At 42.4% G+C, this 18,280-nt stretch overlaps 1 protein-coding gene across 4 annotated transcripts in view; it reads right to left on the bottom strand.

The window, feature by feature from the left end:
- Positions 1 to 1,378: 1,378 nt before the first annotated feature.
- fancc (FA complementation group C) overlaps positions 1,379 to 18,280 on the bottom strand; it is a 39,191-nt gene continuing 22,289 nt past the window's right edge. For 3 of the 4 annotated variants that reach the window (XM_017714771.2, XM_017714770.2, XM_017714772.2), the window contains 10 exons: positions 17,576 to 17,634; positions 15,505 to 15,669; positions 15,040 to 15,196; positions 11,166 to 11,221; positions 10,373 to 10,472; positions 9,927 to 10,002; positions 7,681 to 7,792; positions 4,649 to 4,823; positions 2,913 to 3,104; positions 1,379 to 1,755 (listed from right to left, as the gene is read on the bottom strand). In XM_017714771.2, coding sequence (XP_017570260.1) covers positions 1,597 to 1,755; positions 2,913 to 3,104; positions 4,649 to 4,823; positions 7,681 to 7,792; positions 9,927 to 10,002; positions 10,373 to 10,472; positions 11,166 to 11,221; positions 15,040 to 15,196; positions 15,505 to 15,669; positions 17,576 to 17,634 — 1,251 coding nt within the window. In that variant the 3' untranslated portion in view covers positions 1,379 to 1,596. Of the gene's footprint in view, positions 1,756 to 2,912; positions 3,105 to 4,648; positions 4,824 to 7,680; positions 7,793 to 9,926; positions 10,003 to 10,372; positions 10,473 to 11,165; positions 11,222 to 15,039; positions 15,197 to 15,504; positions 15,670 to 17,575; positions 17,635 to 18,280 lie in introns of those variants that run through there. The other variant, XM_017714773.2, reaches the window with a different exon arrangement.

Below are 18,280 nucleotides of genomic sequence, written 5' to 3'. Positions count from 1 at the left end.
CAACTTGCAGTTAAATATTTTTGCGTTATTTTAATTTTATACAATATTCCTGGGGTGGCACGGTGGCGTGGTGGGTAGCGCTGTCGCCTCACAGTGAGGAGGGCCTGGGTTCGATTCCCTGGCTGGGCGATCAGGGTCCTCTCTGTGTGGAGTCTGCATGTTCTCCCCGTGTCTGCGTGGGTTTCCTCCGGGTTCTCCGGTTTCCTCCCACAGTCCAAAGACATGCAGTCAGGCCAATTGGATATACTCACCTGGGTGTGAGTGACTGTCTGTGTCTGTCTGTCTGCCCTGCGATGGACTGGCGACCTGTCCAGGGTGTATCCTGCCTTCCGCCTGATGACTGCTGGGATAGGCTCCAGCAGCCCCCCCGCGACCCTGACGGAGAAGCGGCTTGGAAGATGGATGGATGGATGGATGGATGGATGGACAGACAATATTCCTGCAGTATTGTCATATTCTGGTGTCCTGTTGTGCTGCATAGTGCAAATCTGACCACCCACATGATTCTGATGCTCAGCAAGTAGTAGTGATGAAATGAGTAACCAATTAACTGACACATAAGCAATTGTGAAAAATTCTATTGGTAAAACAAAGGAAGTTAATTCAGTTTTATTTCATTTCCATCAGTTCCTATTTGAATCGGTGGGTTTATCATTCAAGTTGGCTGTTTCAGAATTGTATGCATGAGGGCACAACAGGTAATCAGTTCTTCTGGACAGATCATCTAAAAAATGAAGCTAAAAATGGGGATGTTTTGGGGCCACTTTATGAGAAGATGAGCTGCATCATATCAAAAGCAAACATCCATAAACATTGATCATTTCGTCTACGCTCTCTGAGGGACAGCGTGCTGCGCAGCAGTGAGAGGAAATCACATGGGTGTGCAAAATTATAGAGGAAGACATGATGGACAGCAGCAGCTTTTGAGAGCGACTGATGCACGTTGAGACAAAGTTAACCCCACTAATGGCATTTATGTTCATTTGGCTAGTAAAGAGTGGAAAATATATTACAGACATTACAGAACTTGTATCATTTTGTCAACTTTTAAGTTAAGACCCCACCAAACAGTAGAGTTTACATAAACACTTCTTAATATTTTGATGCAATATTGTCTTTAAAATGTGGCCCTGCCTTCAGAACCTGAACCAACCGTTGTATAACTAACGTTTTGACTGGTTAGTGATTAATCATTGAGCCATGATGAGCAAAATCTGCATGCCTACAATGCACATAAATAATCCATCTGCTTGCATTACAGGAACTCAGGCATGCAATAAATTGGGTGAACTGTAAATAACCTGTACATGGACCATTTTGAGCATAATAAAAAAATAAATGAGTGGTTTAAAAAAAAAAATTCCACCATTCAGAGTTCTTTACCAGAGGTTTCCATATATACACGTTCTCCTTTTATTTGGCATGATATATCACCCCATATCTTCCACTGCTTTCAAAATAAAAACAGCAGCTGGGCTTAGCACATAAATGTCATTTCCAGCAGGCCGGTCTTTCAGTGTGTAGCTGAACCACGCCAGGAATCCTTGTCCTAATAAACAGCTTACCGAGTGCTGGGGTTTGGGCACGTTTGAGCGTTTATGTGCAGCCTGCAGCGTGGGCTGGCCCAATGCTGTCCTGAAGCGTCCTTAGCCTAGGGTGAACTCTGGCGTCCAGTGAGTCTTCTCTGTTTAGTCTGTGCTGCATGGAGGAGAGCATCCACACCGCTCTACGCCTCATACCGGCCTCACTCAGCACCTGCCAGCATCATCAGGCCACACACAACCACACAAAGAGCGCTTAAGGCTACCTGGTCCATATTGCATGCTGGTCTTTTCATTTATGCATGGTACTCTATGAGCTGCAGCATTTTGCAGAAATAAGAGGACATCTAAAGCACAGCCACTGTCACATCCCTGGATCTGAGGGAGCCACATGCAGTGGGGAAAAAGCTGGAGGTTGTAAACTTTGTTCTGTGTTGGGATAAAACTGAACCAGTCTCAATTTTACAAGCGTCTGTAAACAGCTGGGAGCACACTGCGGCATGATGCTCTCTGCATAGCTCTGAAACTCCTAAACAGTAAATATGGGGAGCGGGTGCTGGTGACAACTTCACTGACCTCTGCCTGGTTTTGCTGTAGTGTGGTTTACACAGTTCACAGTGTTGAACAATACATCTCCCAAACATGCTGCTAACGACTAAGGGACAATGCACAATATGTGGCCTGGTATTACTGCAAAAACAGCTTTTATAATACTGACAGGCTGCAATATGCAAACAAGCCCTCTAATGAAGTGCAAGGCTGTTTTTTTTACTATTTGCTGTGAGCGTTCTGACCAGTTAAAGTCCCAGATGAACTCTGGTGGGTGTTTTAATGAATCCTACCCATGTCATCTAGCAAACATTAACTTTGATCAAAATAATGCAGGTCAATCTGTCACATTGCATCACCAGTGCAATTTAATACACTATAAAGCATATCACCATTGTACCACTATAACTGCAATATAATACTAGTTTGAAAGGATCCTCGATGACATCAGAATCACATCGGAACTGGCAGACAATTGCTTAAAGAAATGATTGACATTGGGTAGACGTTCAGATTTAGTTCAGACCAATATTTGATGACGTATTTTACTTTCCTTTGGAAGAGTAAAATGCCTACATGACACCAGTTATTACTGAGCGGAAATATCTGAATTCTATTCATTGTAAGTCTCTACAAATAAATGTTATATTTATCTGTAACGCAAAGTCGGATAGCTCTGGTGTCAGTTTCTACATTTGGCAATGGCAGGTAGGTATATCTATAATTACCGTGTCCTTCCCTCAACACCTGGCACTTAGAATAGGTGTGAATTCTCATACTTCACTCCAACTTGCACCAAACGTACTGTGTGCAGAATCTTACCTTCTGTATGACTTCAGTGACACTGCTGATAGATGCTTGAGAAAAGATGGCAAAGTTAAGCAGAAGATGGAGAATGAGGTTTGTTGAAAGAGTGGAGGAGAGTAGCTCGTTCACAGGAGACAGTTGCTCAGGAGGAGCAGTGTGCGTGGGAAAGAGGATCCTCAAATGACTCCAAGCCTCTCTTGCCACTATCTAAGAGGAAGAATATAAAGAATGTCATCAGTCGTCAATCATTTTTCCATTCGGCTTGGCTATGTTTAAATACAGCAGTGGTTATCAAACTTTTTACATCTTTTGGCATTTTCCCATCTCCTATCACACCTGATCCAGCTACTCAGCTTATGATCATGTCCTCCCTGAGCTAAAGTGGGCGTGTCAAAGCAGGAAAACTCTAAAATATGCAGCAAAGGTTAGGCTACTCTAAAAACCTGGGTCCTGTCTAATGAAGCAGGAGACCTTGCCTATCCAGCAAACCTCAGGCTTAGTTTGATCTAACCCTAGATTCAAATGAGGATACATCACTGTCATTTATTATTATTATTATTATTATTATTATTATTCATTTATTTATGTTTGCATGTGTATGCACAAACACTTCCCCTGGCCCCTAAACCCCACCAACAGCAAGAAAGAAGAAAAAAAAAGTCATTAAATGTTATGTTTAGTGAGAATACTCTCAAAAACGGTTGTCAGCATTTATACAACCTTCTGGTTGTCATTTATACCAAAATTTCTTATCCCATCTTGTTGGTCATAAACATTACAGACGTGCTGTGGTAAACTGGCATTGCCTCACCTCCCTATGTAAAACTAATCCCATCCAAGGAGGGATTTAGCTGAACATGCTTCCTGAAGCGGGCCCTAGGTCTGGGAACCAATGTAATATGTTAATGTCATGTGTAATGATGTATTCTAACATACCGATGTTAAAATGTTTGAGTATATGGTATGCAGCACATTCATGGGTGTGTACTGCAGCACATTTGAAATCGGCAAGTTTCTCAGCATGGCGCTCATGGACACTATTGTCCCACGCTGCAAAGCAAAGCAGAGAGGGATGCAGCGAGGCGCTACTCACAGCAGGAAAATGCTCAGTTGAGCACTCTTTCAAGTCGGCACCTACAAGGCAGCAGATTGCTATGATGTACTGTTGTATTGTTATTACCATGTATTTATATTCTTTCAATTTTCTGGGCACTGACTAACAGATTTCTTTTCCTTGTAGAAAGACATCATCTCGTTTGCAGGCTCCTTCCTGGCTCACTTCAAGATCATGCATCTTATTTGACCTAATAAATGGCTTTACATAGGCCTATGGAAATTTTACTCTTTCGCCCTGATGATCACTGGCATTTTCACTTTAATTTGACATGGTTTAAATATATTCAAGTGCACTCAGAGGTGTGATCAGTGCTCTTTTCACTCTTTGTGAGTGATCCCCTTTACCGATTGTTGGTGTCTTTTGATGAGTTTTAGTATCAGCAAGTTGTATTATTTGGTGGGTTTTATTATACCACCTATTACGGGTGTCTTTTGGTGAGTTTCTTACTGGGATTGACCACCGCAGCCATTATTTGGCTCTTTCTTGGTGGACTAGCAAACATCACCCCTTTGTTTTATCATCAAATGATGCATTATTAAATTAGGTAAATGAGGTATTATTGTGTAGCACAGAATCAGAACAATGGTTATTTAAGATAGGTGGATCCTTGAACTTGGACTGCTGAATATCTTACAGTCTGCTGAGCGCTCTGGTGCCCTCTGTTGGTAGGGTGATGGTAGAACGTCAAGAGGAAAAGAAGAGGCTCGGATTCTTCAGATCCTACAGAGACCAGCAGCTCAGCAGCTGCGTCCACCCAGTGCCCACATTGCACTAGCAAGAACCAAGCCTCAAACACAGCCCTGCGTCGCCTGCAACACACAACACATGGGAGATGAACGCGTGAAAGAGAGAGATTTGAGAGAACCCAGACATTACACAGCTGCTCAGGCTAGAGTGTCTCCAGAGAATGAGAATGCTCATATTTCTGCCCTTCGCGTCATTCCGCCAACCCTCGACCCCTTTACCCCAATTCAGCAGCCACAACACACGAGCAGCTGACACTCAATGAGGAGTTACATCACTTCTCCACCAGCAAATCTTTCCCACACAATCCATATCACTGCACTGCAGTAAAACTGGTAATGAGCAATATATTTGTATCACTTCATCTTTAATATGGTTAGCATTGTATGCAACTGACATTATTTCACCATATAAAATACATTATACACTGTTCAAAAAAATAAAGGGAACACTTAAACAACACAATATAACTCCAAGTAAATCAAACGTCTGTGAAATCAAACTGTCCACTTAGGAAGCAACACTGACAATCAATTTCACAGCTGTTGTGCAAATGGAACAGACAACAGGTGGAAGTTATTGGCGATTAGCAAGACACACTCTGTGTTCTGCAGGTGGGACCACAGACCACTTCTCAGTACCTTTCTGCTTTCTGGCTGATGTTCTGGTCACTTTTGAATGTTGGTGGTCTTTCACACTCGTGGTAGCAGGAGACGGACTCTACAACCCACGCAAGTGGCTCAGGTAGTGCAGCTCATCCAGGATGGCTCATCAATGTGAGCTGTGGCAAGAAGGTTTGCTGTGTCTGTCAGCGTAGTGTCCAGAGGCTGGAGGCGCTACCAGGAGACAGGCCAGTACACCAGGAGACGTGGAGGAGGCCGTAGGAGGGCAACAACCCAGAAGCAGGACCGCTACTTCCGCCTTAGTGCAAGGAGGAACAGGAGGAGCACTGCCAGAGCCCTGCAGAATGACCTCCAGCAGGCCACGAATGTGCATGTGTCTGCACAAACGGTTAGAAACCGACCCCATGAGGATGGTATGAGGGCCCGACGTCCACAGATGGGGGTTGTGCTCACAGCCCAACACCGTGCAGGATGCTTGGCATTTGCCAGAGAACACCAGGATTGGCAAATTCGCCACTGGCGCCCTGTGATCTTCACAGATGAAAGCAGGTTCACACTGAGCACATGTGACAGACGTGACAGAGTCTGGAGACGCCGTGGAGAGCGATCTGCTGCCTGCAACATCCTTCAGCATGACCGGCTTGGCAGTGGGTCAGTAATGGTGTGGGGTGGCATTTCTTTGGAGGGCCGCACAGCCCTCCATCTGCTCGCCAGAGGTAGCCTGACTGCCATTAGGTACCGAGATGAGATCCTCAGACCCCTTGTGAGACCATATGCTGGTGCAGTTGGCCCTGGGTTCCTCCTAATGCAGGACAATGCTAGACCTCATGTGGCTGGAGTGTGTCAGCATTTCCTGCAAGATGAAGGCATTGAAGCTATGGACCGTCCCGCCCGTTCCCCAGACCCGAATCTGATTGAGCACATCTGGGACATCATGTCTCGCTCCATCCACCAACGCCACGTTGCACCACAGACTGTCCAGGAGTTGGCAGATGCTTTAGTCCAGGTCTGGGAGGAGATCCCTCAGGAGACCATCTGCCACCTCATCAGGAGCTGCCCAGGCATTGTAGGGAGGTCATACAGGCACGTGGAGGCCACACACAATACTGAGCCTCATTTTGACTTGTTTTAAGGACATCACATCAAAGTTGGATCAGCCTGTCGTGTTTTTCCACTTTAATTTTGTGTGTGACTCCAAATCCAGGACTCCACTGGTTAATAAATCTGATTTCCATTGATGATTTTTGTGATTTTGTTGTCAGCACAATCAACTTTGTACAGAACAAAGTCTTCAATGAGAATATTTCACTCATTCAGATCTATCTAGTGTTATTTGAGTGTTCCCTTTATTTTTTTGAGCAGTTTATATAACATACTATATAACAGATGTATGGCAGCACAGCAGTGAAGGAAATTATACATTACATATTGTGAATATCTGTGTACTGTGACTGAACCGTGTTCTTTTCCTATTGGAACAGTCTGAACGTTCCGACATGCATTCTTTCTAAAGAATGCCACGCAGCATCTTGCACTTGATGTTGTAAACAAACAAACAAACAAAAAAAAGCAAACAAATGCTACAATACAGCAAAGCCTGTCTCACAAATCAAGGTTCTTGATTAAGTTTCAGGTTCAGAAAGCTAAGAACTGCAAACAGAGTTTAACACAGGTTTAGATACTCACTGTGTAATCCGTCTGCAATTTCACACAAAAGCTTGGCATTTATAACCAGCCAATCGCATGAAACATGAAGAGTCAAGCAGCTTATTTTTCAAAGAACAAAGAGGAAATCTTAGTAAATACACAGAAAGTGAAGCACTTATAAAAGTGAACAAATCACCACTGTCACCAGCACCATCAAGATAGTTGTTAGTGGAATAAACTGCTTTATACTCTTAATATCTACAGTCATATGCAAGAGTTTGAACATCCCCACTCAAATTACATCACTTGTTAATCGACAGTCAACACATCCTCTACAGGGAACAAATTTATATACATTAAAACTTTTACATATAAACATTTTTCTGCTAATTTTAGTGGACGATCTCTATTTTAACATTCTTTCATGACACGTATATGAAATGTACACCTTTTTTTTCAGTATATTAAATTCAGTGTGCAGAAGTGTGTTCTCTATGTTATTTTCACTTGGTGGTGGGGAGGGGGGCTTTGGGGGTTGGGGGTTGGCCACAGGGGTGAATGAGACAGGCACCTGATCAGACACATGGAACTTCACTCCCACAGAAAAAGGAAAATCGAGCGTGGTAAAACAGCGTAGAGTAACATGTCTTACCTTGGACTCTCCTCCTTCACCTCCTCTTCTCTCTCATTTCTCTCACACAGGATCTCCTGGAACAACTTCACAATCCAGTGCAGGTGTTTCAACCACGCCTGCTTTGGCACTTCTATGGACACACACACACACACACACACACACACACACACACACACACTGAAAAGTAGTCTTGGGACAGTCTCCCATTCATCAGAAAAGTTATAATGACCAGCAATAACAACCAGGTTTACTAACTGAAACTAAAAATGATCCCTCTAATTAACTGCAAACTAAGGTAATGCAAGTAAAAGTAACAGTAGCAGGACAACATTAGTCTCTCCTTCCTTTATGAAGGTCAGTATTTGGTATTTTATTTAGGTCAGTATCTTGTTATATATCTCCTTCTTTTTGATGACAGCTTGGAGTCTTCTATGCATTGAGTGCATGAGTTTGCTCGGCTGATTGACAGCCAGGCTTGTTGGATGTTCTGTTTCAGATGGACAGGTGTTTAGAGTGTGGCAGGTTGGAGATCTCCAGTTTAAATGTGTATGCTTTTGAATTTGTGTCCCAACATTGGTTCTGAAGTAAAGGAGGGGAGGGGCCGCTAGGTGAATGTTTTCAGCCGGAATGTTTTTTTTTTTGTCTGAATGTTTTTTTCACAGTACTGACTGATGAGTCATAAAATAGCTGGAACGATGTACTTTTGAATATGGTCAAGCACAATTTCCACAATACATTAACTAATGAAATAATTCTAAAAACAACTTCTGTGCACTCTATTTCAGGCATCAGCTCATTATACGAAAGAAAGAAGCAGCAGTGAAATGACATGATGGCTGTGACTGGCTGCTGTTCAGCAAATCCTCTCCCCTTTCTTTTATGTAGAGATTTTTGTGAAAGAAATGAGAAAAAGGTCTAAATGGCCGGTGCCTACTGAGCACTGGTAGCCTGACATGCAAAAATCCTTCCAAGCGGACTGTGGCATTTACACTGGCTTTTTCTCCAAGCTAACTCGAGTACACCAGAGGCCAGGCTTATCATTTACTGGATCCAGTAAACAAGCAAATTCACTTATTCTAAAAGCTCTTTTCAGAGGCAGAGCAAGAGAGAGAAAGAAAGAATTCTGGGCCTCCTGTCAATCAATTCTTTCACAACCATACTTCAACGCAAAGAACAAAACTGCACACCGAGCGCCTGCAGTCACGGTGCTGCTGGTCTGGGAGAGTGCAGAAACAGTGGCTTTGTGAGGATATCCTCTTGAGCTGCGGGGCTGCAGGGAGCACAGTCAGAGATATGGATCTCCAGGCAGGGCTGAGCTGTGTGTGCTGTAGGGTGGGTACTGCAGGAAGGGCTGGTGTTTGTTTGGAGCTGCTCTGAAGGAGAGGAGTGGGTGCAAGATAAGGTCGAAAACTCCAAAGATCCGGGTGGTGAAACCTCAGGCTCAGAATGCAGCCCTGCTTTTTTTAGATAGTGTTTGGATGGAACAAAGAGGGACCATGCAGAGTATAACACAATGCATCAGAAAATGTTCCCAGGAGAATCTTGCTACTATTTTTTAATGATCATCACAGGCTATAACGCTTGATTTTGCAGTGGTAATAATACCATAGAAATTCATCATGATGGTGAATCTTATTTACTTGTTTTAAATGCAACCTATTTAGTTTCGCCAGACAACCCACATCAGCACATTGTGACTGGCGAGGTGCTTGCCTAAGATTAGGACCACCCAGTTTAAGTGACACTGTTTAATCCCACAAATGGGGAAATTTCACCTCCGCATTTAACCCATCCGTTAAGTGAAACACCACATAGACACACACACTAGGGGGCAGTGAGCAGCCCTATCCACAGCGCCCGGGAAACAATTGGGGGTTAGGTGTCTTGCTCAAGGACACCTCAGTCATGGACTGTCGGCGCTGGGGATCGAACCGGCGACCTTCTGGTCACAGGGCCAGTTCCTAACCTCCAGCCCACGACTACCCCATCCAAAACCCCAGAGATACCAAAGTCCCTCTGCCAATTAGAGGTAGGGATTCGTCAAGCTATCAGAAGCGCTCCCACTATATGAAGAGGATGTGAGGAGAATGTTGCTGAAGCCATTTATTGGGCATTGTGTGGACATGCATACATGCGTATTACATATCTTGTATGCCTACAAGCACAAGATTAACCTACTAAACACTGATTTAGGTTCCATGGGGCTTTAAAAGTTGTCAGCTGAAGATTACAGACTTTCCAAATTAAAAGAAGTTATACTGTACCTGATGGTGCTGTTAATAAAGGTGTGAGGAGATTTTGGGGTGCATGAGGAAAAAAGGCTCTCAGTGGCAGGTTTTCCTGAAAATCAGCCCAACACAAGCACACAGATCAAAACAGAAAGATTTTATACATAAATTAGCCCGTAACCTTGATGGTCCGTTACCACTAATAAACACTGAGGTGTCTTGCCAGAGAGACCAAATGTGTGCTATTACACAGCGATCTGTTGTCTCTCAGATTTACCATCATTATTATAGTTTTGCCAATAAGAACAAGGAAATATAAAATCATCAGTACTATGCAATATAAGAATTATCACACTGACCTCACCCCCTGGAGTGAAAACCTTCATTTGACATTATTTTACACTGTATTATTATACAAAGCCCTCATAAAATCTTGAGAAATCCCCAGCACTGAAACATGAAATGATGAAAGCAGCTCATACCTGTGGCTTCTGGGCAGTGCGGCTCTTGAGAAAGCAGCCAGTGAAAACCTTTATGAGTGCTCTCACAGCCAGATTTTCCTCTATTGCCCTCAACGCATTCCTGCATGTACACACACACACACACACACACACACACACACACACACACACAAAACAAGATACAAAAAGCACTGTGCAAGTTGTACAACAGTCAAGACAGCCATTAAGTACAAATTATTAATTTTCAGCACCAGGATTACAACATACAGAAAGAAACATTTACCAGAAAACGACACAGAAGCCTAAACAACTAAAGACGTTTCCAGTTTTTTCAGCATTTAGAAAGCCTTTACTCCAGCTTTCACTTTTTTCAGCCAGTTCCGTCTCAGACGTTGGCTGCACTTTAGGCTTCTGATTTTGCAGTTCTGGTGGTCCACCAGATCATGCATGGTTGTCTCATTTTCCCTACATTTTTAATAATACTTTCATTGTTTTATCCATTAACTTTCCTTTGTGGGAACATTTCTTTTGTTGGGAGGACACAGCTGTGACTCACTGGTATTAAGACAGGAGGAATGAAAGAGTTAAAGTGGCAGTAGGTGGACAAGAGTCGGCAAGAGTGGACAAATTAAATGCTCACAGATTTTATATTACATTTAGTTGTCGGAGGCTTTGATGGAGTTTTCTGTTAAATATTTATCCCATAAAGGAGGTCTAACACTGTTCAACTAAACATGGTGCATCACTGCTAAGGATTTACTGTAACTAAACATCTGTGTAAATAAGTTACTGAAAGGGTCAAACGACCACCTACCTGAAAACATCATTCACTATAAGAAAGATGTGACAATGCAGGGCTGATGCTTTGGGCTGAAAGGAGAAAAACACAATGTAGCACGTAAGAAACGACGTCTCCAGCATGGGCCTATGTTCATCACTAGAGGGCAATGTTGAGTCAGCCACGAGGACTACAAGCTGTTGAACTGCATTCAATAATCTTCTCAAATGAACTGCTGTTAGATTAGCAGCCAGGTTTTTATACCTTTTAAACACACAGCTCTATTGCGCAGTGTATCATCTGTTTCAAATTCAAGTTTAAAGGTGACTGTATATACCCAAGCAGCTGTACTGTACATGCATGCTTGATGCTGCTTTGCTCATATTTTTATGGGGAAACAGGCTTAATTAACATACTGCAATTTTCACATCAGTCATATGGGCAAAGAATGCAGTAAAGCAACACAAAATGATTCACACGCACCCAAAACATCAGTGCCCCACAAAAGGCCATATGTGCCCTCGCTGTCTTTGATCTAGAGAGCAGGCGCTGAATGTGCATGTGTGTGTATGTATATGCATGCAGGCAACAGAGAGAAGCCTCGTTATCCTTTCCTTTACATTAGAAAGCTTGCTCCACCCTGCCTAGAGGCACTATCATGTTCCACACACACACACACACACACACACACACACGACCCCTTCATCCCCCAAAACCAACACGAAGCATCCCAGATATTCCCGTAACCCCAGCTATTCTACGCCTGCCAAGAGCCGCCAATTTGCTGCTCCAATAAAAAGAGACGCAGTTCAGCTACAAACACCAGACGCTCCATTTCATCCTCTCAGAGTGAGAAAAACATTACAGCCATAATATGGAAATGGACTAAAACTCTGAATCTACAAGAAAGACTGTACTACTGTACCATGAACATAAGTCTCAAGAGAAGTGGCCACATTCTGTCCCAAAGAACAGTATAAACTAGAGATGGTACTGATCTAAAATCCACAATCAGGTTTGGGCCAATACCAGCAGAAAACACTATCAAAAGGAAGAACATAAACATATCCAATCTGATTTGGAAAAAAGCCTGTAATATCACAAATTTGCATGTAACACAAACATAACCTACAAAGTCAGAGACCACACTTCAGTTATTAAACTGCCAGTCAAAATGGCCATTAATCACAAGGTATGCACATTTTTCAGGAGATAATTCTGAACAGATCAGATAAAGAAAGGCAGTAAGGGGAAAGGCTGAGGAAAACTTGGCGAGACCTGGTAGACCACAAAACTGTCACCATCAAATAAACAGTTCTTAAAGCAGTCACATTTGGAAGACCTCAGCATCTCAGCATCGCTGGATGTATGTCAGGTTACTTGGATTGCTGGCAGCACATATGTAACTTCTAAGACTGAATTTTGGAGGACAGGACTTTGCAGAGACATATTAAACACTGAAAAACATGGTATCATATGTCCCTTTAGGGGTCGCCACAGCGGATCATCTGCCTCCATCTTGCCCTATCCACTGCCTCCTCTACTTTCACACCAACCATCTCCATGTCCACCTTCACTACATCCATAAACCTTCTCTGAGGTCCACCTCTTCTCCTTCTACCCGGCAGCTCCATCTCCAACATTCTTTGCCCAATATATCCACTATTTCTCCTCAACACATGTCCAAACCATCTCAACCTGGCCTCTCTGGCTTTATCTCCAAACTGCTCCACCTTCACTGTCCCTCTGATCTGCTCATTTCTAATCTTGTCCAGCCTGGTCACTCCCAACAGCATCAAACAAAAATCGCTTCTTCCCTGGTGCTGAAAAATGAATAACTTGTACTTAATTGCTGTTTTGACTGGAAATTAATTCAATGAAGAGTGTTTTTTAAAAAAGTTGAGGTTTGGTACAAGTTATGTTGTTGCCTTTGTATTTTCTATAGTGTGTCATCTCTAATATAAATAACAAAGTTGTGATTTCCACCCCATCAACAAAAACAGGCCCATCTGCAGGGGGCTGGATATCAATGTACTAAGTTTTTAGAGCTTCAATATAGTGTGCCCAGTTTTAGATGACCGATCATGATCAAATAAAACTAATTTTATTTTTCCTGAATATTACCATTTCATCTTTGGTCACATAGCTCAAACCAGGATTTGGAATCTGAACAAGAAGTGCTGTGAAGCCAATCTGAACTGACCACTGTAGACAACGAAGGCATTTTCCTGCTTACAGATCACCTTGGATGTTTCTAATCTTTTCCCATTACACACACAACAATATTAGCTAAAATGTCTTATTATTTCATTTCGGTGGAAAATTGAAATTCTTCGTTTGTATGTAGAAATGCTTGTGGTCAAATTACAGTAAGTATAAATAAGTACACATTCTCTACAGAACACACCCCCGCAGTTTAATGCACAGCTACTGTTTATTTGCTGAATTTAACATTAAAAACTGAAAAGGCGGTCTGTGGAAAGGTGATGGGATTTACTGGGGTTTTATTTTCAACATGTTAAACTCAGCAAATAAACAGAAATTGTACATGAAAATGTTGCACGAAATGTTTAAGTGTGTGATCTTTTACTGAACATGGTGGAAAATGTGTCCCTCTTCTACCAGTTAGTGTAACTTTCAATAAAAGCTGCAGTAGGTGTGAGATCTACGGAGGATACTCTATCGGCCCTAAACCGAATAACAAAAATAGCATCAGCACCTGGTGATCTTAAATCTAAGATTAGCCATTAAAGTGGCACAGCAGCTTAAAAAAAAACTTCAAAGCTATTAATTAAAGCTTCCTTTTATTACTTAAGCTCAGCAAAGGGGAGATCAAAAGTGATGAATATAGAGGCGTGAGCCTTTTTTTTTGGTTGAAGACTGAAGCTTTTCCTCCGTAGTGAAACCAGATGGGCTTTTAGTGCCCCTTCCATACCTTCTCCCAACACTTCAGGGAGGGTCAATTACATGGCCAAAACATCCTGTTTTTGGCAGTGGGGATGCTGGGAGTTGCTGTTTATTGTTATTGGGTCTAAACTCAGGGGAGGGGTGTGTGATCTGAACCAGGGACACAAAATTAATTTCTTGTTTCCTCATTTTTCACTGCAGCTTGAACAACTTGTTCACAAAAGGCAAAAAAAGCTGGTCAGAGGAGCAGACCGCTGGAAAATTAGCCTACGTCTGTCCGAGCACACACGAGCTTTTCTTAAGAGATCAGAGATGAATTAAGACGTGTTTACCAGGGAGACAAACGAGGGGATGATTCCAGTCTGTTCGTTAATTGAGTCAGATGGAAGGAGATATAAACAATCTTTGTATCTAAATGCATTTTCTCTGGCTCTAAATATCAATGTAAAGGTCACAAGAGAGAAAAAATAACAATGCCATACAGAGACAGCAGCAGCTCCAATGCTAGGAGCGTGTACTGGCTGTGTGGCCTTGTAGTGATGGTGCATCATGTAAACTAAGCTATTTGACACACTGTCAGCGGACCATCATGTCCAAATCTTGGTTGGAAGGAAAGAATGCAACTAGAGTACACTCCTTCACTGATGAGCCAGTCATTTAGTTACTTACCTTTCACATTTTGACTGGAAACACATTAATAATTGAGGTAAATATTATGACTTGCCCGCTGCTATCAAAAATAACCACATCAAGCGCACTCAGCATGAACGAACACTTGGTTGATTTTCGGATTATGGAAAATGAACAAGTAAGTCGGTCTGACACTGTTTGACAGCGTGTTAATAAGACAGCTGCAATATTTATAGGAGGTAGGTGACTTTACAACGGTTTAAAATACAACTGGGATGCAACAGGTTCAAATCGAAATGGTACAGCAGCAGTTCGATCACCTTCTTCCTCCAAAACGAGTTGCACTCTTCGGCGATTGAGTATATACACTCACCAGTAAAGATTCTGTGACGGCTTTCTCCAGAGTTTGCAACACTGACCCTTGATCAGAGAGGACGGACTCCAGCAGACTCAGCACTGCCCTCTCCAGACTAGACAAGCTATGACACCACAGAGCCATTAAGGCATCGTCCTCAACCACCAGCTTCCTTCTGCAAGAGAGAGAAAGAGGGTCAAATTAGATAAGAGGATGTATACCATGTGTTTTGTTTGTATTTAACAACTTAAAGTCCCAAGTGGATTACATCCTAAAGCTTAATATTAAATAATTACACACACACAAAAAAAAAGCAATTCAAAAATACGATGGCTGAGTTCCAGAGGTCTGGATCCATCGACAGGTCTTGGGCATTTAACAGTTTATGAACCACGCAAGAGACAATGTTCCTGTCACTATTACGGATGTTATAAGCGAGTAAGTAAGATAGTTCAGTAATGCATTGACTGCCTCAAGCTTTACCTGAGCCAGGCTGCGCTAACTGCTTCTATGAACTCCTCACTGAGATGAGAACAGCTACAGGAACCGGGCCGCTTCAACAGAGCACCAATGAGAGGAGCTGCATCAGGATGTGTGACCAAAGGAACACACGCTACCGATACTGCATGGATATCATCACATGAGCACCTGTAATAAAAAGCAATAGCATGTCAGGGTCACAGTTACAGGTAAGTAATGTTTGACCAGAATCTGAAAACCAGAAATTAAAAATTTTCAACATTTTAATGTTACACAAAACATTGAAGAACGCACTGCCTATACTGTTTTACAATAATTCTGAATTAGGGGTTGGGCTTTAAACTTTGTATGAACTTCTTGTATGAACTATTAGTCCCAACCTCCAAAACATAAATGGCTGTTGTGTTGTTAGGAGCCTATAGCTACACCATTTATTACAGCTACTACAAGGAGTAGCTTAAACGTTACTGTACAGTTTATGTTTACATACATTTAGCCTACTTACTTTGAACAATGGCAAAGAATAAGGATTTTTCTGCATAGGCCAGTAGTGCAGGGGCAGCCAGACAGACGGAAATGGGTAGTTTTGGTTCAAATGTCTTCCTAAGTCTACTGAAATCAAATGTGCTACATTTGGCAATTCACAATGCCACTTATTCAAGAACCCAACCTTTCCAGAGTCTGCAACATGTATCATTAACAAAACGACCAGAAACCGGGATCACAGTTTTGTTGCACAGCTATTAAACCAAGAAGAAATCCTCCATGCATCCTTATTTCTGCAGCAGGATATTTCACATCCAAGCTAAAAACATGCAGGGCTGAGAGGTGGTGTAAGGGTGTAGTAAGACAAATCAGTGTGCAAATATTTTTGGGGGGATTTACCATTTCACAATTACAAAAATGACATACGAAAGAAGACGTGTGTAGTTTCACTGCTTGTTCTGGATAGTGAGTAAAATGGTTGTGCTTGTAATGTAGACATTGGTTCCCATCACTACCACTGCAAACACGTCTGTAAGTGTCTACAATCAACCGTTTCACATCAAATCTCTGCTAAGACATTTTTACATCTCAATTAGTGAAATTTGTATTCATAGTTTGACAGTTTATTTTATTTTCTCTTTTCCCCAAATGAAGCAACAGTTAACACACAGTTGGTGTCCAAGTCCCTTTAGGACTTCTCTAGTTATAGAGGTTAATGTATCTATCAAGTGATGGATGCTTATAAGTCACCTATTAGCATGATGCAAACTGCCAAATAACCCAAGTAATCACAACCGGCTGACCTCTAACTCTAAATAATCTCTAACAGATTATGAGGTTTCTGACACTGTATGACATACTGTTATCTATAAAAATGAACAAAAGGGCAAACGACAAAATTCAGGCTTCAAGACACCCGACATTCTTGTTTTTAGCAATGCTTTTTCAATTACTAACAAATAATGGAGGTTTACACTTTTAAGTGATGATGAGTGATACTTTTTTAATCCCACAACTGGGGAAATTCCACCTCTGCATTTAACCCATCCGTGAAGTGAAACACCACATACACACTAGTGAACACACACACACTAGGGGGCAGTGAGCACACTTGCCTGGAGCAGTGGGCAGCCCTATCCACGGCGCCCGGGGAGCAGTTGGGGGTTAGGTGTCTTGCTCAAGGACACCTCAGTCATGTGCTGTCAGCCCTGGGGATCAAACCGGCAACCTTCTGGTCACAGGGCCAGATCCCTAATCTCCAGCCCACGACTGCCCAACAGACTTGCCTGTTAGATCATCTCAAACAGACTTGCTTATCTAGTTTATGACTTTTTGTTTGTGCTTTTCTCAGTTTTTATAGATAACAGTATTTCATACAGTGATTAAAACCACCTAAGTAACTATGAGATTATTGAAAAACCCGACACAGCATGATTCAAATGTGTTGAGTCATAAATACTGTTTGCATGATGCTTATTGGATTAGAACTGTTGAGGTATGAGCTTCCATTACTTATCTACTTTAATCCCAGCATTTTTTATCGCTTGACCCTGCTTCAAGGTGAATGCCAACAAGAGTTGCTACAAACCTTTCTGAAGACTTTGTGATACGATTCTTACTGACCTCCTCTGTCAATAATGCCACCATCTGCAGCAAAAAAACAAAAAACAAAAACAAAACAAAAATAAAGACACTCTTACTGACCCCATATTACCTCAGCAAGCCAGGAAATGAGTGACTAGTATTAGGATGAATAATAGATCTTTACTATTATGCACAACAAAATTTTATTTGCTTTTTTTCAGTTTTACAACCCGATTTCCAAAAAAGTATATATTGCTGTGCAAAATGTAAATAAGAACAGAATGCAATGGTGTGTAAATCCATCCATCCATCCATCCATCCATCCATCCATTTTCTAAGCCGCTTCTCCGTCAGGGTCGCAGGGGAGGGTTGGGGTGCTGGAGCCTATCCCAGCAGTCAAAGGGTGGAAGGCAGGATACACCCTGGACAGGTCGCCAGTCCATCGCAGGGCAGACAGACAGTTACTAACACCTAGGGGCAATTCAGCATGTCCAATTGGCCTGACTGCATGTCTTTGGACTGTGGGAGGAAACCGGAGAACCCGGAGGAAACCCACGCAGACACAGGGAGAACATGCAAACTCCACACAGAGAGGAACCCTGGTCGCCCGGCCGGGGAATCGAACCCAGACCCTCCTCGCTGTGAGGCGACAGCGCTACCCACCACGCCACCGTGCCACCAATGTGTAAACCATTTAAACTAATTAGGT

The sequence above is a fragment of the Pygocentrus nattereri genome, chromosome 28 (assembly GCF_015220715.1).
Source record: "Pygocentrus nattereri isolate fPygNat1 chromosome 28, fPygNat1.pri, whole genome shotgun sequence".
Lineage (NCBI taxonomy): Eukaryota > Metazoa > Chordata > Actinopteri > Characiformes > Serrasalmidae > Pygocentrus > Pygocentrus nattereri.
This window is presented reverse-complemented; position numbering and strand designations above follow the sequence as displayed.